Source organism: Siniperca chuatsi, linkage group LG24 (assembly GCF_020085105.1).
Source record: "Siniperca chuatsi isolate FFG_IHB_CAS linkage group LG24, ASM2008510v1, whole genome shotgun sequence".
NCBI lineage: Eukaryota > Metazoa > Chordata > Actinopteri > Centrarchiformes > Sinipercidae > Siniperca > Siniperca chuatsi.
The window spans coordinates 15,705,267-15,732,127 of record NC_058065.1 but is presented as its reverse complement, the minus strand read 5'-3'; the positions used below and the strand labels follow the sequence as shown (position 1 = coordinate 15,732,127).

At 39.2% G+C, this 26,861-nt stretch overlaps 2 protein-coding genes across 6 annotated transcripts; one reads left to right on the top strand and one right to left on the bottom strand.

Moving 5' to 3' along the window:
• Window positions 1-693: 693 nt before the first annotated feature.
• gtf3c3 (general transcription factor IIIC, polypeptide 3) lies at window positions 694-17,276 on the bottom strand. Its single transcript, XM_044188382.1, has 19 exons — window positions 16,971-17,276; window positions 16,303-16,384; window positions 15,153-15,475; window positions 14,942-15,065; window positions 14,551-14,742; window positions 13,820-13,985; window positions 13,430-13,577; window positions 13,109-13,277; window positions 11,390-11,490; window positions 11,042-11,213; window positions 10,052-10,254; window positions 9,366-9,467; window positions 8,746-8,878; window positions 6,647-6,872; window positions 6,353-6,407; window positions 5,992-6,127; window positions 5,096-5,220; window positions 4,659-4,811; window positions 694-2,950 (listed from the first exon to the last, which is right to left on the bottom strand). The coding sequence occupies exons 1-19, from the start codon at window positions 17,061-17,063 to the stop codon at window positions 2,828-2,830; spliced, it is 2,826 nt and encodes a 941-aa protein (XP_044044317.1). The 5' UTR covers window positions 17,064-17,276; the 3' UTR covers window positions 694-2,827.
• LOC122872309 (adenosine receptor A2a-like) lies at window positions 16,391-26,634 on the top strand. Of its 5 annotated transcripts, none has more exons than XM_044188388.1 (6): window positions 16,391-16,791; window positions 18,047-18,106; window positions 21,030-21,242; window positions 21,390-21,524; window positions 22,691-22,875; window positions 25,074-26,634. In XM_044188388.1, exons 3-6 carry the CDS (start codon window positions 21,063-21,065, stop codon window positions 25,816-25,818), a joined length of 1,245 nt encoding a protein of 414 aa, XP_044044323.1. In that variant the 5' UTR covers window positions 16,391-16,791; window positions 18,047-18,106; window positions 21,030-21,062; the 3' UTR covers window positions 25,819-26,634. The 5 variants fall into 5 exon arrangements, with proteins under 5 accessions (XP_044044323.1, XP_044044322.1, XP_044044320.1 ...); XM_044188387.1 differs by having other exon boundaries at window positions 17,976-18,106; XM_044188385.1 differs by lacking the exon at window positions 16,391-16,791 and having other exon boundaries at window positions 17,823-18,106.
• The last annotated feature ends 227 nt before the right edge of the window (window positions 26,635-26,861 follow it).

Sequence of the window (26,861 nt, the reverse complement as noted above, 5' to 3'; positions counted from 1 at the left end):
GAGGTTCGGCAACCTTCAAGGGGTCGCTAAAGGGGTCCCAGGAGCTTCCTCGCAAAAATTGCAGTCTGATTTATTTAGCCCCACTAGAAATGATTTCACCTGGAGAACATAGCAGGATTATTATTTTAAATCACAGGTTTCATATGTAGACAGTGATGCAGTTTAATAAGGGCATCCTAGGATAAAATCTCATCCAAGTTACATGAAAATACTTTAGATGCCCTGGCCAATCCAATCAGTGGGTTTTAGGGGGGGCTGTTGACACAGAGCCCACGCTCACCAAGGGGCCCCATTAAGAAGCCCATAAGATCACACCCTACTTTCTTTCTTTTTTTCCTTCCTCCTTATTTTTTGTTTAGAATAAATTAAATTTTACTGTTTTTAACTGATTTAAAACACTCAGTAATGTATTCTAAGGCAGAAAATATTTAAAAAGTAGGATTTCATATCATGCAGTGGGCTATGCATCTGCCATTTGAAGTAACAATTTAAAAATGTGAGTAAAACAAGTCTTTTAAGATGTTTAGCTACATGATGGTTTAAACGGAAAACTCGTTCTGACTTCAGTAGGCTTCATTGCATTTAAATCTAGTTTTGACTAACTGAATGCAATTTAATTCATAATATAATAAAATTATTTATTTAATATAATGAAAATTGTTTAGGAAAATGAATTACAGGCAACCAACAAAATGATGGAAACAAGGTTTACTATGCTTCAAAGTTTGTTGCAACTTCACTGTATTATATGAATGATTGTCCTTCAAAATATGACATCAGCATCATTATGCACGTAAAATACAGTGACCCCAATTTCACTATCTCCAGAAATGTAAATTCAATCCAGAAAAGAACATACTGGCCACATATTTGTGCAATATAAAGATACACAGATGGATATGGGTTGGTTCTGTCCAAAGTTTCTGCCCTCTTAAAGGAAGTTTTTCCTTGTCACTGTCGTCAAATGCTTGCTCATGGTGGGATTTGTTGGGTCTCTGTAATTAATATTATAGAGTACGGTCTACACCTGCTCTATAGGAAAAGCGCAATGAGATAACTTCTGTTATGAATTGGCGCTATATAAATAAAATTGAATTGAATAGAATATGGATAATATAATCTAGTTGCTGGTATTTTGATAAATGTCTAGGCTTTTCATTTGTATTTGAGAGACCTAATAATAAACATGTCACTTATTCATTTTGATCATGCTGTTGTCAGGTTACTGTATGGATCACTGCCCTGCATGGCCTCTTGTTTCTCAGTGGTAAACTAGTAGTAAAGGCCAGTAACACCGGGCTGTGTGTGGTGATCCCGATGTGGGTGTTACTGTTTTATGAATATTCTGCAGAAATATTATACAGGGCTTAAAATGATAAACTGTGATCTAGTGTTTTTATGATTCAGTAGGCATACATTTGGCAGTTTCTATACTGTGTTTATGAACAAGATTACTGATTATATTATTCAGTGACTGGGGGGCCCACAAACAAAGCTCTGCCCCCTTTCAACCAGAAGCCCTGTCCCGCCCTTGGCCCTGGCCTAGATGGAGTGCAGTGACCCGGGGAGGAAACATGATGGAAGCAGACGGTTAGGATAGGAGAGAGGGAGGGATTTGGCAAATAATCCCACTGCCTTAATCCCACCAACAACAAAAGAAAAAGTCTGTCCATCCATTTTTTTGTCCATCACAAAAACAAATCAGAGAACATGTCCAAAGCAACATCACGCTTATTTTTATGGTTTAAAATATATCTAAACATATTAGACTGAAAATGTTTCGTTAACAAAAATAAAACTGTCTTTACAAAATGGGTTATAACAGCATTATTGGTCATTTACAATAGCATTAGGACTGTGCGCACATGTACAAATAATATAAATAAAATTTAATTCTACACAAGAAAATCTGATATTCGCTAACATGGAACTAGAGGAAAATAATGTCTGAAAAACTGATCAATAACTACTTCGGTCACAGATATCTACTGTATCTGTAAAAGTGATAATGATGTAGATGTATTTGTTAAGATGATAGTAACGACGATGTCTACATTCATTTAGTAGCAGTCACCACTATGCCACAGCATGAATGTCCATTAAATGACAAGACAGAAACTGAAATACAGAAATAAATAGATAAGTATTAATAAACAAAATATTAAATAAATGAATAGTGAAATGCATAATACAATACACAAATAAATGTTGACTGATTGATTAATTGCAAAATAAAGATAACTGTTTGTTCGTACATTTCTACATATTATTTTCTGTGTGTCGGTCTGTGTGTTAATGAGGGAGGTGGTACTAACCTCACTGTAAAACATGATTGGTCAGCTGGTTTGACCTACAAATCTAGATCTAAAGATCTAGCTAAAAATCAGGAGCAGGTGTACCAGTCAGCTCAGCTTCATACACCACTAGCAAGTTAAAGGTACTACAACTGATCGAACGATCCTGTGACCAATGGTGCTTTACAGTGAAGTTAGTACCATCTACCTTTATTAAGACACAAAAATCAATAAATAAAATTAGAAAAGTAGAAGTACAGAAATAAATGTCATTTGTAGAAATACAGAATAAATCTACATTAAATAATATAATACTTATTTTTGTATTAATTTAAGGTTTTATTAATTTGTTTTATTTGTTAATTAAAGTAATTGTTTATTTATTCCAGTATTTATTTCTGTATTTGCTTATTCATGAATAAATCATTTTTAGTCCTCCATATTTTTTACAAGGCAGTACTTGCAGGGACTGAATCTCAGAGTCTCAAAACTCAAAAACACTGGCACAGATGATGAGTCATTTGTGAGCACTTTCAAACAATGCAGTGTGTGTTGATAAGCTGGTGGGCCATTTCCATGTTCCCGCTGGCCTGGTAGATGAGGGAGAGGTTGAAGGCAATCTCCCTTCTCAGATCTACCTGATCATCAGGGATACCCTACAGGGAGGACGAGTGGTGAAAGGATGGAGAGAGGGATAGACAAAAAGAGGAAAAGAAGTAAGGCTTGTGAGGCTGCATTATTGAGGTCTGTAGCACCCAATAATGTCATAATTTCCTGAAAATGTAATAACCCCTGAAAATGTAATAAAATTTGCACTTTACTTGATCAAAAATGTAATAAAACCCAATAATATCATAACTTGACCAATAATGTAATAAAATGTCCTGACTGACATTGTAATAACATTTTTACCGATAATGTAATACCTTATTAGCCTAAATGGCTGTTTCAATTAGATTGACTCATCTCACTCGTGGAGTTCAATGTTCTGTTCTGTGGACTATTGTAACGAAAAAAAACATATAAAACAAGTATGGTTAAGTTTGGCTTCTTTACTCAACATAGCATATTCATAAAATGACATCTGTTCCTGTCTCTACCACATTATATTAAAAAAATTATAATTGTGGTATAGGTTATTGCAATTCTGCACCAGTAGGTGGCATAATTGAATGTATTGCAATAGCCTATTCCACAATTATTATTTTTTAAATCAGCCTTAATGTCTTGACAGGAACTTTGCCTTATCAGGGAAAACACCAGGGGTGTAAAAAGTACCCAGAGATTATACATAAGCTAAAGCAGTGGTTCTCAAACCTTTTTGGTCAGGCCCCCCTTAAAACTAGAAAATCCTTGATTAGATCGCCCCATCATAAACTGTGGGTGTGCAATTGAGTCAATAAGAGTCAAAGTCAAAGTCAATAAGTTTATTCTTTTAAATATACTTAAGTATTAAGGTGAACCTTTTTCTTAATTTTAAATTTGATTTGAAACCCTTTTTGAATGCAGAAATTTCATAAGATCAGGTGAGGCAAAGGACATGCTTTATTCAATAAGAGTCACTGTTGACTCAGATGAGAAAGAACATTTCATGGAGATTGAATCGACTGTTTTGCCTTCATCGCTTGTGTGCCGTTAGCTATCTTCTGATGGTGTCTAAGCTAAGATCCACTCAGGTCTAATGGACGATCCTTGCACCAATCAGCATGAGTATGGCCGGGTTCATTTCATTTTATAGGGATTTTAGTTTAATGCATCTTTAATGCATCATCTCAGCCTGATAACGTACCACCTGCCATCTGTTGTAAACTTCAAATTCTACATAAAGCCTAGAGTGTACATTTCCAAACATGAAAACGTGTTTTCAGTAGGCTAACATGACACTAACAGTATTATCAATTTTGTATACTTGCACAATATACATTTCAGAGAAAAAAAAAAGCATACTTTTTTACATTATTACATTATCTGTCAAAATTATTTCATCATCAGTTTAAAAAAAAAAAGACCCACCTGAAAAGGTATTATATTATCGGTAAAAATGTTTTACCGTTTTTTAATGTTTTTGTTAAAGTTCAGTGCAAATTTTATTACATTTTCAGGCGTTATTACATTTTCAGGAAATTATAACATTATTGGGTGCTACCGGATCTACTGGAGAATTGTCTATGAACAAAAACTGGAAAGAAAAAGAGTTGTGGATGTAGGTCCATTCATCAATGTCCTAAATAAAAGTGAGGGAGTTGTTTCTAAATTTAAAGCCACTATGATACAGCAGGCTGAGCGCTCAAACACTGTGGTCCGGTTAGTTAACATGAAGAAAGAAATGGTTAGGTGATCTGTGTGTGTTGTATGTATACGCACCTCCAGTTTCTGTGCAGGCAGTGTAAGTGCCTTCTGGTAGTAATGTATGGCCAAATGTGTGAGGCCCATCTGGTGCAGCGCTCTGCCCAGGTTGTACATGCTCTCCTGACACTCTCCACGCAGCTCCACGTACCGCCACAGGAAGGAGAAACCCTGAAAACACACACATATATTTAAAAAGGGACAGTTCACCCCAAAATCAAAAATACATATTTTCCTCTTACCTGTAGTGCTGTTTACCCATCTAGATTGTTTTTGGTGTGAGTTGCAGAGTTTTGGAGATATCGGACGTATGATGGGACTATATGGCATTCGGCTTGTGCTGCACCAAAATACTACATTCGAAAAACTTCTAGCAATGTCTCTTCTCCAGAAATCAGAAAAATAGCACTACAGGTAAGAGGAAAAATAGGGTGTATGATACACAAACACCGTACCTGCAGCACCAGTGTATGTCGTTTGGCTACATACTTCTGAGAGGCCATGTGGAAGAAGGTGAGACCCACACACAGGCTGTGGAGCGGGTTGTTGGGGTGAGTCTGGAAGGCCTGAACATACTGACCTAAAGACACACAACATGTTTGAAAATGTGTTAGATGAAAACCAATGTACAATTATCACCTGAATAAAAATCATTCTTAGGCATATGAAATGAAGTGAAACTAAAAAATTAATGTTTATTTTAAGTCACAACAGCAACTCTAAGCTATTATCAATCCATCCACTCTTTTATTTACTCACCTTTTAGATTTCTTTTTCATTGAATTTTTCTGTTCTTTATTTTTTTCTTTGCTTGTTTTTGTTTTATCCCTGAAAGTATTTCTTTTTGCAAACTGCTATGAGCAATTGAAAACAAAATAAATAAGTAAAAAGAAGAAGAGATATGCAAGAATGATGTCTGTTATGTTAACATTAGCCATGTTAGCTCTAAATCCCCATTGCAATTACATCAGGTTTATGAACGCTGGACAGGTCAATTTACATCCTGCTTCATTCAGAAACCAATAACTACAAACTTTAAGGTACAACCACAACACTGTTTGTGCATACTGCTGGCAAATTAACTAAAAGTCCTCTAAACTTTAACCAAAGTGAACATTTCACTGCCTTTATCTTTTTGTCAAAATAACTTTTTTGCATTTGAATGCAGCTGCAAACTGGAAAACAGGTAATATCAGGAAGTGTGGTCAGAGCAACATGACAATGAGCAAACCTGAACATCATGAGAGGAAAGCCGCAACACAGATGTTTTCAAACCATTTTGTACTTAATTAGCAGACTTAAGACATGCAGAACAAGCAGTGCAGTCAGTAGTACTCTGTAGGTTTTGTACCCAGTGCATGTTTGAAGCTCCCTGACACCATGGCATTGTGTCCGCAGAGGACACACAAGGCGTGGTTGTCGGGATGTTTTAACAGCAGACGCAAACAGAAACGATGGTGACGCTGGTGCTCGGAGGTTATCGTCAGCTGAGGGGAAGAAGAAAACATTTGAGACATTTGTTTACGTTTACGACACATGCACAGGAACAGGGGCAGTGTTAAAGACAATTCGGTATTTTTGTCACTGATTATTGGTCTTTAGAGCTTGTGGTACATTACGTACTAGGAGGGCTTTTTTTTTTTTTTTTTTTTTTTTTTTTTACTTGTTGCTTTATGTAAAGACACGTTTTGCACATAAAGACAGAGGCACACCTGGTTGAAAATATTCCAAAGCTGAGGCAGATCCACATTTTCCATCAGCATCAATCTGTTGAGAAGAGAAAAAAACAGACAGAAGACAATTTTCAATTCAATTCAATTTTATTTATATAGGGCCAACTTCATAACAGAAGTTATCTCATTGCACTTTTCCTATAGAGTAGGTCTCAACCGTACTCTTTAGAATAATATTATTATTATATTTGACTTTTGAACAACTAACAAAAAAGAAGCTATACAAGTTAAGAACTTATTCGCCGCCTATTGGAGCTGCACATGTGAGTCTACCTGATATAGTTGTAGGCCTTGTAGTAGTTGTGGTCGAGGATGGTGGCAGACAGACCGAAGAACTCCAACTCCTTCCTCCTGGGCTTGTTGTCATAGAAGGAGAAGAACTCCATGGCCGACTCCACCAGCAGCTCGGCCTCCTCATAGCGCTTCACCTCACACAGTGTCAGCACACAGCTCACTAGCAGCTGCCACCAGTCCTCTTTAGACAGAACGTTGGTTTTACCTGGGCACAGGGATGAGATTATGTAGTTGGTATAGCATTAGTATCTTGATTACTAATAGTATGGAATAAAATTTATTTCACCTACTGTCTGAATTGCCTAGTAGATCTTGTTTAAGATATGTTATCTATCATAGTGAGATTTTACATGTGATTAGCTTTTTTTCCAGTTATATTATCATTGCATGCAGAGGAAACCAGGACATCATAGACTTCAAAGTCGGCTGCTGAAACAACAATCTTTGTAATACAAGAAATCACCAAATTCATATTATCCTTTACTAGACATTTATGATTGATGTCTTCCAGGTTTAACTGTCGGAATGGCTTGTGAATGCAAACATTTTTAGCAGCAGACCCTTGGATTTTAGGGATGCACCAGCCTGATCTCTTGAATCAGTATCCTCAGCCTCAATACTGACCTTATTAAGCTGATCAGGAAATTGCCAAATGTCACCAATCCACATCAAATTCAGTTTTGTGTTGTGCTCTGTTCAGTTCATTTAGTTACTTCTAATACTCACCATGTCTTGCATGTGCTTGACAAAATATGCATTTCGAATGTGGCAGCAGTAGACCTTTACAGTGAAACTGCTGTAGCTACAGTGGCTATGTGTGTAGGCTTTGTAGCTACACTGTAGCTGATATGTGCCTCATCAGAAATGTAAGCACGTGGAGACAACAATAACTGTAATCGGTCAGCTTGGGCTGCTTGTATTTGCTCCGACAAGTTTCTGAAGCCGGCGGAAATAGTCGAGAGTGAAGACAACATGAAGCAAGTTGAAAAAAGGTTCAGTTATCGTCTCCTTTTCAGTAGCATACATTCTAGCAGACATCTCCAAACCTTCTGTTCACCCTGATCTCTACAGTGAATAAATGAACGTAAATACAGTGACTGTGGGGTCATAGAAAAGGTTTCAGTCGTAGTCATCTGGACACTGTTTTCAGAATCAAGACGTTTCGGCTCCCATCCGGAAGTCATTCTCAATTGTGAAGAAATGGGACGGGAATTGACTGTGGGGAATATGTATAATTACAGCACAATACGGTCTAATCACATATGGTACATCTGTCTAGTGTTGCAAAGGTGCATCAACATGTGAAATATGACAGCTGTAGATACCTACATATATGCTGTAGGTATAAACTGTAGATACGCTGTAGGTATCTATAGCACGACTCCCGTAAACCCCTTGCGTCTGGCTTCGTTAAGAGTTACTCCATATAGTTTTTAAAAAAATAATAAAAGGTTGTTTAAAAACATTGCATGGATGAAATACATTTTATTACATGAATAACAAAGCTCGATACAGAGGAACAGCTCAGAGATTAAGTACTGACATTCCATCTAATTAATAAAGAATTAATAGCCGTTGGAGTAAAAAAAATAAAATAAAAAAAACACTGCACAGGGCTACAATGACGACATTAACAGGTCAGATTTGGTTTGTGAGCAAAAAAATGGAGCCCCACACAGGTGAAGAGGTTGTGAGGACAGGTAGAAGCGTGTAATTACACTCAGCAGTTTTTCCCTTAGCTGCCATGTAGACGGAGGCAGCGAGTACAGCGTCAACTCTGATCTCTCTGACTCAGCAGTTTGTCAGGCCTGTAGTTAATGAGCTAAAGCATGCAAAGCTACAATGTGGTTCTTTAAGAGAGCAATAAACAGCTTTTGCTCCACATATGGCAACTGTTAATAAGTGCTGACAGTGAACAATATCCAGCCAACTGCTTTGCGCTGCTCCTGCCAACTACAGGCTCTGTATATGAGCCAGGCAACCAGGTATGAAGACTTATAGCAAACGACAAACAAATACACACACACACACACACACACACACACACACAAACAAACACTGTTTATGTTTAACCATACCAGTATTGTCCAGATAGGCAGCTTCATGGTCAGCAATCTCTGGCAGCATGTCTTTGACCTTCACCAGCCTCAGGTGATTCTCGCCTGACACGGTTACAGAACGCACACACACCTTAGCTCGCTGCATGGCCACCTACGAGAGACACACACACACACACACACACACATTATTTAAATCATTTGTCAGACACAGGGAGACAGTAAAAATGCAAATCAGAGATTGTGTATGCAGATAAGAAATTTAGAAGATAAGCTTATTCACTTTAAAGGAAAACTGGTTCATTTCAACCTGCCGTATTTCCCATAAATGTGGCTATTGTGGCTCATGCTAACTCGCCACCTCTGTTGTAGAGATTTGGGGAAACGAGGCCAGCTTTCCAAATACACCAGGTTGAAATAAACCATACTTAACCAAACCATAATGTTTTGTTTTACTAAAGATCATATATGATCTCATATAATCTAGTGCCAGTATTCATTTGTATTTTGTATTTTTTCCCTTTTTCTGTGACGATGACACATGATGCCACATTAGCTTTAACCAACTCATTGTTGAAAAAAAATAAAAAAATCTACCTGGATGAAAAATCCTCTGTGCATGTACAGTATGTGTGTGTTACCTTAAGTAGCATGGAGATCATAGTGATCATAGCATCCAGGTAGTCCTGTATTTGTCCCTGAGTCTTAAGCAGTGTGGAACGATGCAGCAGCAGCTTTAATTCCTACAACCACAACATATACAGAGATATGAGTATAAACACATACACTAAAAATAATCCTTCTTTTTCAAAACCATACACCAGGAGAGTACAACTCAGGTTTTTAATTGTTCAGTATTTATTAAGAATTCATGGAAGCCCATTCCCACCAGAAAAGAAAGACACGGATGTAAAGTTAGCATCATGAAAATAAAAACAGACACTAAGTCAAAATTATAAGATAGTAAGTGTGACAGTCAAAATCCTGATATAATACATTTAGTAAATTGGTAGATTTAGTAAATCCAAATTTTGGGTTTACTAATTTTTAATTAGTATCTCATAATTTGGGCTTACCATGAGTTTTCTTATTTTTATCATGGCCAGGTTTTCATGGTTTTTGTTTTGTTTGCTTGGGCTTCCATAAGTATGTCTGTAAGTGTGATTGTTGAGAGAAAGAAACTGGAAAATGTGGTATATTCCTGGAACATAACAAATAAAAAAATAAAATTAACCTTTCCAGTCTGGTAAACACCCCCCAAAATTCCAGGAAGTCCATTGGAATTGGCCACTGAAGTAGAACTAGATCAAAACACACATGCACTTGCCTTTTGTGCGGCCGACGAGTCCTGTGCCAGTGTGTCGCTGTCGTACATTGACTCCAGGGCCTTGAGGGCGCACTCCGGTCGGCCCAGCTGCTGCTGCAGGGTGGCCAAGGAGAGCCGGGCTTCCAGGTGCTGTGGAGCCATCTCCACCACCTTAGTGTAGCTTTCTGCTGCTACCTCCATGTGGCCTAGCGCCTTCAGACACTCTGTGAGGGAGAAGTGATGAAGATGTTAATATGTAACAGTGATGTTCATTTTCTCTAGTCAGAGCCAAATTGAGGGGTCATTTCAAATCTTGCACCTTAGTTTCACACTACTGGAGATACGCCTCTCATCTACCAAGAGGATATTTTAGTTTCAACTCTCAAATATGAGTAAGATTATGGTTAGTATTTACACTTTCATTGTTTCTTTTTAAAATGTTTGAACTATCTAGCTGGAGCTTTTAAAGCCATAAAAGTCAAACTGAAATTAAAATTCAATTTTGCAAAGAAATATGTATATACTACACTCAGTTGCCAGTTTATTAGGAACACCTAGCTAAAACTAAGTCAGTCTAATACAACAATCCTGCAATAAATCCTACCTTTATGTAGGTTATAATGTTCAGTTTCTTTTACTGTTTTAGAGAGGCGTTGATTCAACTGTATGATAATTTTGGTGGATGTAGTTTGTAGTGCTGTTGAACTGTATTGTGTTATACAGAGAGGCGTTTCTGTTATTACTTGACAGCGTGTCTCCTAGCAACAGCGGCGGCCTTGAAATGTCAGTCACCTGCTGCTATGGTAAAGGCCCAGATGCTTAGATGTTTCAAAGCTGTTGCCACAAATGTCAAAAAATAGTTTTCCTCTTAATAAAAAGGAAAAATATTACTGTTTTCTTACTTGTCTTAGATGAAAAGTGAGGAGAACTACATTTTCAGTTTGCATGTTTAGTTAATCTTCATTTTAAGATATTTGAATCACTTTAATGTTTGCTTTCTGCTGGTCCCACCTGCGTGTCGGAGCCAGACAACAGCCAGGTTGTACTTGTCGGATATGACGAGGGCAGACAGCAGAGGCAGAGCAGACATGTACTCGCCCTCCTCCAGGTAGGCTTCACCTATATCCAGGTATAAGTCACCAATCTCCTCTGGACTCTGCTCCATCAGCATTGACACTAGTCCCTAAGAGTGGGTGGGTACAGAGTGATGGAGAGCGAGAGTGTTTATTGCCATTTTCAGTCGCTCATTTCCAGTTAAAACTCACTGCTAGAAATCAATATTTTTAGCTTAAGTCAGATTTTCTCAATTATGCACCTTATTATCACTGTTAGTATGAAAACCTTGTAAGTCCTGTTTACCTCCAGGGGTGTGTAGACATGCAGGTGTATGAGGCAGACCATTAGCTTGGCCCTCAGGTCCACTGGGACACTGTCTGGTACCTGTACATCTTTAATTTCACCTGGAGACACACACACACACACACACACACACACACAGAAACATGCCTCAAACAGCGTTACTATGTTTTAAAAATAGTGTTTTTCGTGATGGAGAGGAGTGTGGGAGTTGTGAGAAAATTCACAGCTAAGGCGTGAAGATTGTTAGTCAAAGCTACACAATAACACAACAAACAACTGTGGACCTTTGAAAATCATTTGACTCCAGTTTTCATTTCCTTCACTTAGGTTGAAAGACGGTTTTCTATCGAAATCTGTTTTTGCCATTTCGCATATGATATACTTCTCATGGTAAACGGTTATCTCTCTTGGGTACCTCATCTGTTATTAGGCCCCTATTAAAAAAAGAACCAACTTGACCGTACAAAAGAAAGTACCTATTAACCAATTTCAAAACTTACCATCCTCAGTAAAATTGTTGGGAAGGTAATTCATCATCAATTGCATCAGTACCTTGTGAGTAACAATAGACTGTATATGACAAATACCAGTCTGGTCTTAATCTGAGCTCAGTTGTTGACATTGTCGACCATGACTTAATTAACTGGCTTGAGAGCTGGGTAGGTCTGTCTGACACTCCAGTGGTTCTTATCTTAAACACTGGACTTTCACAGTTTCTCTTGGTGATTTCAGTTTCAGTACATTTGACCTGCTCTACAGAATCTTTTTTTTGCTTCTATCTGGCGATAGAGCACTCAATGTTTATACTCCTAAAAGTATGGTCTACCAGCTGATCTGAGATTTCCACCAACACTATCTAGACATCGTACGACACTATTAAGACATTTTTGTTTAGTTTATCTTTTAATTAGTTATTATTTAATTAGTAATTATGCCTCTTGAATAAAAGAACACAAAAATATTTGTTTTCTCATGGTGAATAATAATCACTTTTTGTATTATCCTCAGCGTATTTTCAGTCCATCTGTGTTTGTCCATGAGAAAGACAGCCAACATCAACAAGCTAGCTACAGTTATTTTAGCTACTATCAATGATACCAGAGGGCCTGTATCATGAAGCAAGTTTAACTTAGTCTGGATCTCTTTAGGTTACATGGCTTCACTGAGCCAGACATCACTGATCAGGGATAAATGGTATCATGAAGCTGAACTTTTGTCCACGTCAGCATACTGTAGGAATGATGACTGATGAGCTGATTGTTAATTTGACAGGTTTTGATCTGATCCTCAGAACTGAATCTACTCCATAACGGGTTAGTCATTCAGCATAGAACGACTGGTGATGGTGATCCATACTGGTTAAAAGTCGGCCAGCTTCCGTTACATGATACATGATAAATTAAGCCCAAAGATAGTTGGCTAACCCATTTATCTCACTTTGTGATATAGGTCCAAAAGGGCTGGAATATAAAAAACAACATTTCCCTGATATTCCATTTTACTTTTCCCTCATATTAGCATTTCTGCTTCTCATGAAAATGCAGAAGTGGGATGAAAACAGACTATTATTTAACAACAATATATTTTTAACATGTAATCAAAAGAAGCACCTACAACATGTTACATCAGTCAAAACCATATTGAAAAAAGGCCATTGTATGGTCAAAGAGAAGGAAAGTATTTGCATACTGCCTTATGTTTTTGCAAACAGCGACTCACCGTTCTCCTCTACTGCTATTTCCTCTACAGTGTTCGACTTTGTACCTTCTTCATTCTTCTTCTCCTGCTCCTCAGTCGTTTTGTCTGCCACTTTCTCTTCTTGTGTTGGTACCACAAAGGATTTGGATTCAGATCTAACCAAAACTATACCTGCAAACTGGACCAAGACCTAGGAAAACCCACACACACACACACCAGTATATGTATTCATTATGACAAAATAAACCTTTTATTTGCTCTCTCTCTAAATGACACAAGCAAGCTCTTGCTTCACTGCACACAAACACACAGGTGCACACACACAAACACACAGAGGTGTACCTGCAGGGCCTTGTTGTACTGGCGGTTGGCGATATAGAGCTCAGCTGACATGTTGATGAAGTCATCGCTGACCAGGCTTGGGTGTCGTGCCAGAGCATCATCTATAACACCTAAAGCTGAGGGCAAGTCACTACTCTCATAGTAACTCCTAAACAGGACACACACACAACCACACAAACAGACAGATGTAGACAGACTAATATGAGTTCTGATAATCCAACATCTGACTCTCTGTTTTAAAAAAAATTTCACGTCTAAAATGTGGTGTGACAAGCTACTGTCAGGGAATTTGATTAATGAAATATTGTGTTAGGCCCGGTACAACTGTTTCAGTGGATGAATTTATGGATCTGATTTTTCTGTCTCTGTGTGTCAGTGTGTGTCCTGTACTTGGCCATGTCTTTGGAGAGCTGCATGAAGTGCTCTCCATCCTCCAGTGGCAGCAGTGACAGGATCCTGCGGTAGCCGTCCATGCAATGTTTGTGCTCGCCAAGACGCATGTGGAGGCTGGAGCGCTCCCACAGGTAGCGCACGTTGGTGGGGTCGTACTTAATGGCTGGGGAAGCAGGGGACAAGAGGGAATGGAGTACATTAAAATTGATAGTATGGCTGCAACTAAGGATTATTTTCATTACTGATTAATTTGCTGATTATTTTCTCGAATAATTAATGCTCATCACAATTTCCAATGCCCAAGGTGATGTCTTTAAATGTCTTGTTTTGTCAGACCGACAGCCAAAGCCCAAATATATTCAATTTGCTATAATGTAAGACAAGGTGAAGTAGCAACGCCTTTACCACCTCAGACAGCTTAGGAAATTCAGAGTCTCTCTGGGAGGTTCTAAAGACCCTCTACTCTGGTGCTGTGGAAAGCATCCTAACAGGGGGCATCACCAACTGCTCTGGGAACTGCTCTGCTCAGGGCCGTAGTGCCCTACAGAGAGTGGTCTACCATTGGATCTTCACTGCCCACTCTGCAGGACTTATACAGCAGAAGGTGCAGAACCAGAGCTACCTCTGTATATCCTCGGCCTTGTCCAGCACAGAGCTGCTCGATTAAATTAAATAAGATCACAATCTCAATTCAGGCCTTGACTTTTTATCTTGAGTGTCAGACTGACCCTTTGTGTAGCAGACAATGGCCTGTCTGATGTTGTCCTGCTCCAGAGACATTTCTGCCAGTCTGATCCACTCCTCACAGTCTGAGGGGTTCAGGTGGGCAGCGATCAAACCAAACTGCAGCGCTTTGTCCATGTCTTCATCATCCTCGTAGATCATCGCCAACGTGGAGAAAGGCTCATAAGCCAGAGGAGCTGGAAGACATTCATTTAGATTTGAAATTTTAACTTTTAGTACTGATTTTTAACACAATCAATCATTCTAGGACTACAACTAGCCTTGTTATTACTGTAAAGTTATCAAAATCATTATCCAAACATTTCCAGACCTAAAGGAAATATGTAGATGCCTGTCTGTCTGTGAGATAAATGTAAAAATTAAGTTGTTTCGTACCCTGTCTTATGATCTCCATACACATCAAGATGGCGTTCTCTTTCTCTCCTCTGGCGTAGCGGATGTTGGCTTCTCCCATCAAGCCTCTCAGAGCTCGAGGCAGCTTGCTGCGATGACGCCGCTCCTGGACACACACACACAAAAGTCATTAACTAACACACATTAAGAACTGGGAAAATACAAAGACACACTCTTCCCTCCTCCTCCTCACCTTCATCATCTTCTTGTTTTCTCGGTTCAGCTCCATCTCCAGCGCGAACACGTCCCCCACCGTCAGATCCTCTTCCTCCTCTTTCTTCTTTCTCCTCCCTCCTCTCCCTCCTTTTCCCCCTTGCCTCTGCCTCTTCTTTGTCTCCTCCACCTCCACCTCCACCTTTCCTCTCTCCTCTTCTTCCACCTTGTAATCCTCATCATCTTCATCATCGACATAGCTCAAGCTGTCCTCCTCTTCCTCCTCTTCTGAAGACAGAGGTTCTGGCGTTTCTCCCAGCATGGAGGCGAAGGCCAGCTGAACCCCTGGGCTGACTCCCTCCTCTGAGAGGAGAGGAAGATTGTGTCAAGTGATGTCATCAACAGTATTTTCATGTCAAGAACAAGTTTATGTTTGTTTGCTTTTTGTTGCTACACTTCTCTAAAACAATGTCCTCTTACTGTCCAGCTGCCAAAAACCAGATATTTCTTATTATTTTTCTGTTGATCAACTAACAAATTCATCTTTTCAGTTCAAGGCTACAAACAGGCTGCCTCACATTATTGCTCAAGGTTGTTGGGGCTATATAGAGATTGACCAGAAAACTGCAGGCACTACTCAGTGCGTGTTGTCAAATTCACTGCCCTGTCACTCTCAATCACTCTTTTAATTGAGATTAGGGGCTGATTCATTGAGTCTGTGCCTGTGTCTGAAATCACTACCCTGTTTACTCATTCACTACTGTCCAAAAACATTGCAATATATGTATTTCAAGAAGGTTTGATGAATATCGTGATTATACCATTCACCACAATGTTTTTGGTCAGAGTAATTGTAGCATAAAAAAGTCATTGGGGAAAATATTGGCCTAATGGTACAAAAAGGAGCCAAAATTATCATAGACTGTCCAAAACTATTTTGCCATCACTTTACCCTATAATGTAATTGGTGGCCCTATTTTAGGTGGAGGTTCTTGAGGCTGTATGCAGCCTGAGAGGAAGACTGCAGACACAAGGGCACTCAGGGCTAAAAAAAATAAAAAAAGGTACTGTGACCTGCTTTGATTGTTTTTCAGGTACACCTGTGATTTTCCTTCTATCACATATCATCACAAGTTAGCTCCAATGCACAATTAAAAACCCAACCAGTTTCAGGTAGACAGCAGTTTTACCGATGTTCCCCGGGATTTGTGCAGAGGTAGAGGGCTGAGCATTATCCTCCACATCTTCAGCTAATAGGCCTACCCCTGACTCCTGAGAGAGGAAAGAAAATATTAACTTCAGACTTAACAGACCAATAATAATTCTAAACCCAAAAGTAACGTGACGATATCTGTGGTAAATAGTCACGAATGTAAACCAACGTAGGATGTAAAGGGTGCTACTGAGTCAGCTAGCTAGTAATCTCTATAAACAGATATCTGCATATGAATGCAGAATCTATAGGCAAGGGACAGATTTTGGTATCGGAAGCGTTCGGTTCTGGTTTCCATTTGTAGTCCATTTGTAGTCCGAGTAGTATGAACCAATCACGTTTCAGCAGGCTTTGGTTGCATGCACTTAAACAATCCGTGTGGAGCGCAAAAGAGAGCGCAATCTCGGAACCCATCCGGTATCGTCTGACGACGATTTAGCTTTTTATAAATCTTGGGAGCCTAGAGGTTAGCTTTTTATAAGCTATTATGCTTTTTATTTATTTATTACATTCAAATCGATGGGTTCCCAGAATGGCTAGCTAGCTAACTTTAACTTAGCTCTGTTTCTGAGCTGTTGGGTTTTGCCAGTTTAGCTAACTCGCGAGATATCCAGCTACCAATTTCTGCCATCATTTGTGATTTACCTTGGCTTTCCGCTCATCTCTCCGCTTATCAAACTCCTCAAAAGTTATCCTACCCTCCAGGTAGTCTATTAGCTCAGCGCTGAAACCAGACATCTCTGTCTATTACTCTGGCTCTTGTCTGTGTCTCCGGCTGAAGAAACGCTTCTTCAAACAAAATGCGTCATATCACGGCATAACAGTAACAGAATATAAACTGATAAGAGAAGAATACATCCTCAATGCTGACTACTGCACTTCAAATAAACACCAGTCGCCAACACATTGAACTGCAATCACATCACGTGACCTGCACCCCACCCCCCAAAAACCCCCCAACAACTTCCGGGTTGGCGTTATCAAAATAACCCACGGATAAATAGGCCTACCACTGTTTGGGCGCCATCTAGTGGTGAAAGGCAACATTTTCAATACAGGACTTTTACTTGTAACTGATTATTTTTACAGCGTGATAGTGCTACCTTGTGTGCTACTTTAAGTGTAAAGTAACTTTAATGGACAATATCGTAATACTTCCAGTGTAACCTGCAAACATCACTTCCAAGTATGCATACGTTTTAAACCATTGTATAAGGTCACTTTTTTAAATTTAAATTTAATTTTTGTACAATTCTTTCTCATTTTAGCTGTACATCTAGTATGCATGGCACAACATGTTTGGCTTTCTCATTCATTGTTCTTTACTGAAATATCACAAAGTATTTTACGACATGAAAGAGTAGCTCAAGCGTACATAATTTAAGTTTTAATATGACATGTTTGTTTTGTCAGGAACGGGCTGGAGATTTACGTCAAAGCATATCTGCTTTTCCATTTCACCCAGATCCAGAGCAGTGTGGCAATTGCTGCTGTTCATTCAACAGGCTCATGCTTGACGTATTCTGTATTATCTTTTTATCTCCCATGCAAGAAAGAGAGGGAACAGAAGAAGAGAGAAGGATGAAGGAAAAAGTGGAGGAGGGTGTGGTTTAATCCTGGCAGTTGATGCTTCTCCTGCTTCTTTCCCAGTTTCCTCTCAGTGTATTCTGCACATCAGTGAACTCTGATCCCTCTCCTCTATCAACCTCACATTGTTTTAGTGTCCTGGATGGTTTGGACCTTCCAAACTGTGTGATGACTGCACCTGAAGCTTAGTGCACGTGAGTACACATTATAATCCAAACCTGAACTGCTTTATCAACCAAAAACAATACTTATGCAGTAATTTGTCTCTGTGACATTGGTTAATAGAGCCTTATTATGCTCAGTTTTGCCTGTTTGTTTGTTTGTTCTTTTGTTGTTATAATCTCTTAGGGACTGTACGCAAATTATTAGAAGGGAGGCGGGGGCAGAAAAGGCGGAGGGTTATGTATTTTGTATTTTTTCTTTTTGCTGATAGGAGGGTAGTCTGATTTTTTTGGGGAGGAAAGGGAAGGGTCTTTAATTTTTCCATGATTTATATTTTATTTCACCCTTTTCTTGTGAGATTTACTCACAAGTTACATCAAAATAGTTTTGTGAAAAGCATGCCTGTCTGTGCACCATGCATACATTTGATTGTTGTGGTCTGCCATATGCAGACCACAACAATCATGTCTCTGTATCAGGGCTTAATTTTCTAGTAGGTAGTAGGACCAATATGTAAGTTTTAAGAAACAGTAGATGTGGCTCTTTAAAGTTAGTGGGGAAGAGTGTGTCAGTTTTCCAGTATTTCTAGTAACAGTCACCTTGTCTTTAATCTGCATTATAACAGCAACAACTGATACAATGATCTGTATCATAAAGTTAACATGTAGAAGTACATAAAGTTAACCTATAATATAATTAAGGCTGCAACTAACAATTATTAGTTTTGTTGTTAATTAATCTGTCGATTATTTTTTTTAATTAATTGAAAACACATAATGAGGGAGCCACATACCACCTGAAGGGACTGCAAAACACACCTGTGTCAAAGGGAAAGACTATTTTAGACTAAGTCCATTTCATAAATGTTAAATATACTAATATAAATATTAGTATAATAGTTTTGCCTCACTTTTCACAAAGGCTCTGGATCGCTGTCAGATGATGACCCGTCAATCAACCCAGAACACTCCTTCACTCAATGCACAGAGCAAGTCTGATGCCTGTTTTGCATTCATAACTCTCTTTCTCTTATCCAAATTGAAGGTTTGCCATGGAGAAATAGTGTTTCTATAGTGGTAATAACCCTGGAGAGGGTCTTGCTTTTTTAAGAAGTTAAATATAAGGTTAAGCCCCTCTCCCAACCCCGATCATTTGTGGACAGTCCCTAATTAATTATGGTGCAGGAAAAATTGTAGCGTCTCTTTCGTTCACATAATCCATCTGTTTATATGTGTGCACAGCAACAGGCAGTAGATTTAAAACCCTATCAGTGTGTGTAAATAGTGAACACTTGGGTCTGTGTTTGTGTGTGTGTGTGTGTGTGTGTGTGATTGTTTTTGTCTCTTATCAGGAACAATTTTCACCGCTCAGTTGGTCAGCACAAAGGCCACAGGCTGAGCTTCATAACAACCACTGTTCCTCTCTCCTTTCATATCTCTTCTTCTCTTCAGCTAAATTTAGTCTGTGTAACCAGTGTGAAAGCTAGAAACTTCTTTCTTGGAAGCAGAAGACAAATTAAGTGCATTCCAAAATAAAAGGAAGCCAAAGTGGAAAGAATGCAATGTCATTTACACAGTCATTGTTCTCCGCTATCAACAGCAGGCTCCTGAGACACAGATACAACAGCTTTTGAAATTTCAGGGGTTTAGAAGAAACTCTGGTGTTTTTGGCTCTTTTGTTAGTCATGTTTTTTTTTTCTCCCCCTATCTCTCTTTCCATCCATTCTTCCCTTTCTTCCCATAAGAGTTTACATGTGCCCCAACTCAATGTCCACACTTTGTCCCCTCCACAGGGGTGTTTCATAAAGGAGGCCACAAAGCAGCACAAATTAAACATTTACTATAGAGAATAACACATTAAAGCAAAAATGAGTAAAAACACTGGCATTAACGATGCAAAAGAGAATTTTTGGCAGCATGTTGTGGACCAGCAGCGAGTTCAGACTGCCAGTACAGGTAAACTGTTAGTAGCTCAGTGTGTTGCAGTGCTCTGCTTGCATTTCTTTCCTCATGAAACATTTTTTAAAATCCTGCATCTACATTTGTTTGTGAGCTAGCAGTCCTCTTCTTCACTGACTTTGTTGGCACATTGCTACTTTTCTTGGTTCGGCATGATTTATATCCTGCCGACCGTGTGCTTGGGAGTCCTTGTGCACAATACAACGTCGACTGCTTGTGAAAACATTGCTTCATAATGCCAGAGGTAAAAAACTCCACAGGGTACCTTTACGTAACATTTAATAATGCAACAAATGGTTAAAATGCTACTTGGCTATAGCCATACGTCAAAGTTGTTTATTAGCTTTATTTTAATTACAGTGCATTTAAAACACATATGTTGACTGGAAGACTGTGGAGATATAGTACATTACACTGAAAAAGATATGAGCTCAGATTTTAAGTATGCAATAAGTGCAGCCCATGTCAAAATGTGATAGATTTAAATTTATATTTAGCATGTGCTGCAAATGTTCAGTTCAGCAGTTCAGGGAGGAACTTTAGAGATTACACTGTTTCAGTTTGATAGTCTGATTGTAACTCTGGTTAAGCCTGAACTGAAGCTAAGCCTGAAAACTAGGACATACTTAAATAAACCTTCTTTGTGAAACAAAATTTCAATAAAATAAGCCCAATTTCCTGAAGTAGGCCTGGTTAAACTGGTAGCCATTCTTCTTAAAACACCCAGATACCCTCCTATCTATGACTTTATCTTTCGTTGATGGCTCTCTCTAGTGTGATGCAACGAATGACCAAGTTTACATTTGCCAGTTTGTGTTCAGCGGGTGCAGTTTTTGGCTTCTGCTTTCTGCAGTTTCACCTGTAGACTTACCCTAATGCAGATTTTGCAGCTTAATCAAAATAAATTAGATAAACCAGTAGCTTGACATTTATCACTGGGTTATTTTATCTGGGCTCTAAGACTGGAATTTTTAATAATCTCTACTCTTATTTCCAGGTTTTCCATGACTGTGGAAGTCTTCCTCTCATCATGAATGTGACTTCTGGTAGCTGTACGGCAGAGATGCCATATGGATACCAACCCCGTTTTAAAGGGCTTTACATCGCCACTGAGCTCATCATCGCTGTGCTGGCCATCATAGGCAACTTCCTGGTTTGTCTGGCTGTCACCCGAAACAAGAAACTTCGCACTGTCACCAACTACTTCCTGGTGAGGAAATCTGTCTCTGCAAAGTCTGTTTCATCCCTATCTGAAACTTGGGATTCTTATCATAATCTACAAATCTGTGGTTTGGGAAAACTACAAGCAGATCCAAGGACCAAAAGGGTGTTTTACTCTGTATGCATGTGTGTGAAGGTATCATTAGCAGTGGCAGACATCCTGGTGGGCTTGGTGGCCATTCCCTGTGCAGTGCTGACAGACCTGGGTCGACCTCGCCATAACTTGCCCCTCTGCCTGGTGCTGCTCAGCATCCTGATGGTTCTCACACAGGTAGGAACATTTACCTGGTGGCTTTGGTGATTGATTGCAGGGGGGTTTCTGCAGGGCAAGAGCACCACCCATACATAACATGCAATGTATGTCACCAAGATGTAAAAGTTGGAGCTGCTCTGTGAAGCCAAAGTCTTCTCACTTAGACCAAGAACCCCTATGGAGATTCAAAGTCCTAAAGAGTTCCTTATGAGACCGCAGTTCTTTGATGTACAATTTGATTTAGGGACTGTATGAAAATGATTAGGGTGGGGAGGGGGGCTGAAATTTAAAGAAGTGTGTAAAGATTTAAAGAATTTAAGATGGTGTACTTCTAAACCTTACTATGTTCATGGGACAATAATTACCACATTGCCAACGAATTGCACATTAGAAGTGGAATTAGCAATTACCAAATTAAGGAAAACGTAACATAATGGTGCGTCATGTTTACCGAGCCTTCTACCCACACTCTCTGAACCAAGAGCTACTAAATGGACATTCAAAAAAACCAGCCACAATCCATGTTTCATTTTATTTATATTATGTTTTTTATTTGTAGAACAAGCTGGCAACATGTGATGCTGAACTTGCATGATATAATAAGATAACTTTATATGACACATTTTACTTTACTGTAGTTGTACTTTCCTTTACGACGCAAATGTAGTGAAGGTGCAAGCCGCTGTAGGCTAGTGAAAAATGAAGCACTCTCTGGAGAGACAGTGTTCAATTATTAGTAACTGTAAACTCATGTTTTTGACGTAACTATTTGATCTTTTTTAAAAAAAATAATACATGTTGAAGCGCTTTGAGTAGTCAGAAAGACTAGAAAGGCGCTATATAAGTACAGTCCATTTACAGTCCATTTACATCTCACAAAGGACGAAAGAAAAAAATCTGGGAGAAAAAGTTCAAAAACCTCCCATTCCTATCAGAGTGTGCCGGAATGAACCATTTCCTGACACCCCTCCCTCGCAATCATTTTTATACAGTCGCTTAATACAAAATTGATCGGACCTCTGACCTCCCTGTGTGGAGGAAAGGATCAATGCAGCATTATTCACCAGCTGTCTTAACTATAAGAGATGGAACAGTGGAGAGTAAAACTGAGAAGTTCTCTTTTATTTTGTCATTAAAATACCAAGGTCTTAAGGCCTCTTAAAAAAGGGTCCTTTCTCTTCCAGAGCTCCATCCTGAGTATGTTAGCAGTAGCAGCGGAGCGTTACATGGCCATCCTTCTGCCCTTCCAGTACCAGCGAGTCATGAGCCCCACGAATGCCCGGCTGGCCCTGCTGGTCACCTGGGGCCTGGGAGCCATCTCTGGCTCGGTGCCACTCATGGACTGGCAAAGACAACCAGCAGACTCTGAGTAAGAGGATGATGAGAGGAGGAGGGAAGGTGGATGAATGGATGGATGGGATGAGGTACAGAGTGACTGGATAAATGGGAGAGTGAGTGGTAACAAGACTGCAGGAAAATGCAATGAAGTTAATAAAATAATGAATGAATGAATGACTGAATAAATGGGAAGACTGCAGGGAAATTAAATGAATGGAAAGGGGGATGAATGAATGAAGGCATATACTGTATGTACAGTGTGCATGGATTGAAAGATGACTGAATGAATGAGTGAGTGAACATTCACTGGGAGAAGGCAGGGAAATTTCATGAATGAATTACAGGGAGGGTGAATGAATGAATTAAAGAAGTCAGGAAAATGGCATGACTGAATGAATGGAAAGCTTTCAGGAAAATGCACCAAGTTGAATGAATGGAAATGGGATGTGTGTATGGACACCAAAATGGAAAGAAGAATGAATGAATGAATGAATGGGAAGACTGCAGGAGAATTAAAAGAATGGATGGATGGATGAAAGAATGAATGAATGAATGAAAATGGCATGTGTGTATGGGCAGCCAAATGGAAAGTTAAATGAACAAATGCATGGGAAAATTGCAGGAAAATTCTATGAATTAATTAATGAAAATTTAATGTGTGTATAGATGGAAAAATGGAAAGATGACTGAATGAATAAACAAATAATGGGAAGATTGCAGGAAAATTAAATAAATGGATGAATGAATGTATGAATGGCAAGCTTGCAAGAAAATGAACAAGTAAATGCAGGAAAATCGCATGTGCATGACATGTATGCACGGATGGAAATATGACTGAATGAAAGGATGAATGGATGAAAAGAAGACAGGGTTATAAAAATGAATGAATGAACGATTGAATGAATGCAGAAAAATGATGTGGGTATTAACAGTAAAACAGAAAGATGAATGAATGGGAAGGCAGGAAAATGGCATCTGTGTATGGACAAAAATTGGAAAGTTAAATGAACAAATGCATGGGAAGATTGCAGGAAAACTAAATGAATGGATGAATGAATGGATGAATGCTTGAGGCCAGCAAAATGACTCACGTATGGCATGTTGCAGTACAGTATGTGTGGATGTAAAGATGACTGACTGAATGAATGAATTCATAAGAAGAAAGTAGAGAATTTGCATTAATCAATTAAAGGAATAATATGTAACTTTTCCGCATTAAAATGTCTAAAAACAACTAGACCTATGTTATATATTTTGTTGAGTTGTGTACTCACATTATCCCAAATGCTTCCAATAATTTTCAAAACTAGAGAAATCCGTAATTTTAATCAAGCTAACGGTGCATTTCATTTGGTCGCCTGTCAATGGCGTCATATCCCCTTTACGCATGCGTCAGTGTTGTGGTTGTCTGCCAGAAGCTGTCATAAATAACTTTTTATATACACTTTTTAGATCTTGGTCGTTTTTAACTATATATTTTAACCAGATGAAAGATTTTAGTCATCGGACGTCTGGATCAGAGTTACTCAGTTATCAGAGAAACAAGCTGAGCAAACGTTAGCAGCAGCTCTGCTCGCAGCCCCTCCAGGACAGCCTGTGTCCGTCGACAGCGTCAGAGCAACACTGACTCAGTGTTTTACCGGGTTTAATCACCTGGTTTGTTCTGGAGAGGCGGAGACCTCTGCAGATAATGAAATGACGGCAATGGTGGTGAAGACAACAACTCCTATGATCCCACCCTACTTCAACTACATCTTTTGTTATTGTTTTGATGTGAGAGACCCCTAGCGGCAGAAATTACATAATGAGCATTTAAAGGGAGGGTGAATGAATGAATAAATTAAGGAAGTAAGGAAAATGGCATGTATAATTGAATTAATTATGTTAATTATTATTAGTATTAATGACTAAATGAATGAATGAATGAATGTGAAATTTGCAGAAAGATGCAATGGAATTAATTAATGAATAAATAAAGGCAGATAAATGGCATGTGCATATGGATGGCAAAATGGAGAGATTAATGAATGAATGAATGAAGAAAGAAAAATTGCATATGGCATGTACTGTATACTGTACAGCATGTATGAATGGAAAGATGACTAAATGAATGAATGACTGAACTAATGAAGGCGAGGGTGTGTATGGACATCAAAATGGAAAGATGAATGAATAAATGAATCAATTGATAAAAATATTGCAGGACAATACACCTCCCTATCATTTCAGCTACTGTATCTTCACTTGTGTGGTGGACATGAGCTACATGGTCTACTTCAATTTCTTCTGCTGCCTCCTGGTGCCACTGGTGGCCATGTTCATCATCTACGGCCACATCTTTCTCACCGTCCGTAGCCAGCTCAGACGCATCGCTGTGACCAGGGGAACCGCAGAGGACATGAGAGCTGCTGGTAGTGGGAGCACTGGGACACAGGACACTGGGAGTTCAGCTGCTGTGGGAACCACAGGAGGTGGAGCAGACATGGGGACAGGAAAAGGAACCGGGATTTCGAGAAAATGTAAGGCTGGAGTGAGGGCTGGGGAAGAAGTCGAGTCTGGCATTGGGTCTCTTATTGATACTGAGACTACTGCTGTCTTTACAAAGCCAGGGCTCAGGGTTGCCTCAGCTGGATCTACCTGCTTGAGCTCTACTCCTGCTAACCCCCGTCCAGGAGAGTCCAACAAGGCCCAGTCCAACATTCGCACTCGTCAGGAGCTGCGTAAAGCCACCTCCCTCTTCCTGGTCCTGTTTCTCTTCATGGTGTGCTGGATGCCCATCCACCTCATTAACTGTGTCCTGCTGCTCTGCCCACAGTGTGAGGTGCCCATGTCGCTCACACTAGCAGCCATTTTGCTTTCCCACGTCAACTCTGCCCTAAACCCGATCCTGTATGCGTACAGAATGAGGTCATTCCGACACACTTTGATAGGAATGTGGAGAGGAATGTGGAGCATTGGGCCAAAACACCAGTAGAGCAGCAGTGGGTGTCTCAAAAGCAACACTTTTTTTTTTGTAAAAAGTAGGACTTACAAGCTTTTGTTAAAGAAGCCAAAAGTAACTTTGATCAAAGTCTAAGTGTGATTCTTAAGTGCTGATTATAAAAAAAAACAACCTAAAATATCCTCCCTCAAGCATTGGAATCAGCCAATAGCAGGCCTCCAAAGGTGATATGTCAGAGCTGCATCATATCAGTCATTATGACAGCTTCATACACACCTTTTCATGATAAAGACTACCCATCATTCATTGTAGCCAAGATTTGGATACTTTAATATATGTAAAACATATAAAGAGGAAAGTTTCTATACAATAACCATTTTAAGTGATATTCTCAATGAGAACTCAGGGGTTGACCTACAAATGAAACAAAAAGTTTACTGGCTTAATATTTAGAATCATTTTAACTTGTAATTTCTATGTTTTGTTATTTACTATCTTTCAAACTTACCAGAATTCTTGTATTTCACAGCTCAGCTAAAACGTATTGGACATTTCAAAATTGATATAGATGTGGTTAATGGTTAACATCAGGAGCTGTTTGGATCAGATACAGTATATGTCACTAGGAGGTTAGGGTTAGCTTCTTGCTTACAGAGCTCATTAAAGCTCCTTCTAATCAATATTTTTATATTAAAAATGAATCAATGACTATGTGACGAGCAGTGACAAACTCACAAAGAATTATCACCAACTCTGCACTTCCCCTCAGCTTTACGGAGCTTTTTATTGTCTTTCAGCTCATTGTTTTGGTTTCATGGCCCACAACTTTACTGTTTTGGTTATCAGCAGTGTTTTAAGCTGCAGCTGTTTTCAGTAAAAAAAAGCTCTAAAATACCCCGTGTACAGTACCTGCCCAGCACCAAACAGCAGACAGACAGAGAGGGTTAGAGACTAGCTGGTGAACACAATGGAGCTCTTAGCAGCAAAAGAGACAAATATTTTTCTCAGGAGTTGGTGGAAACCAAACTGGAGCTAAAAGGAGAGTGAATATTGGACTTACATTCATCAGGTTGACA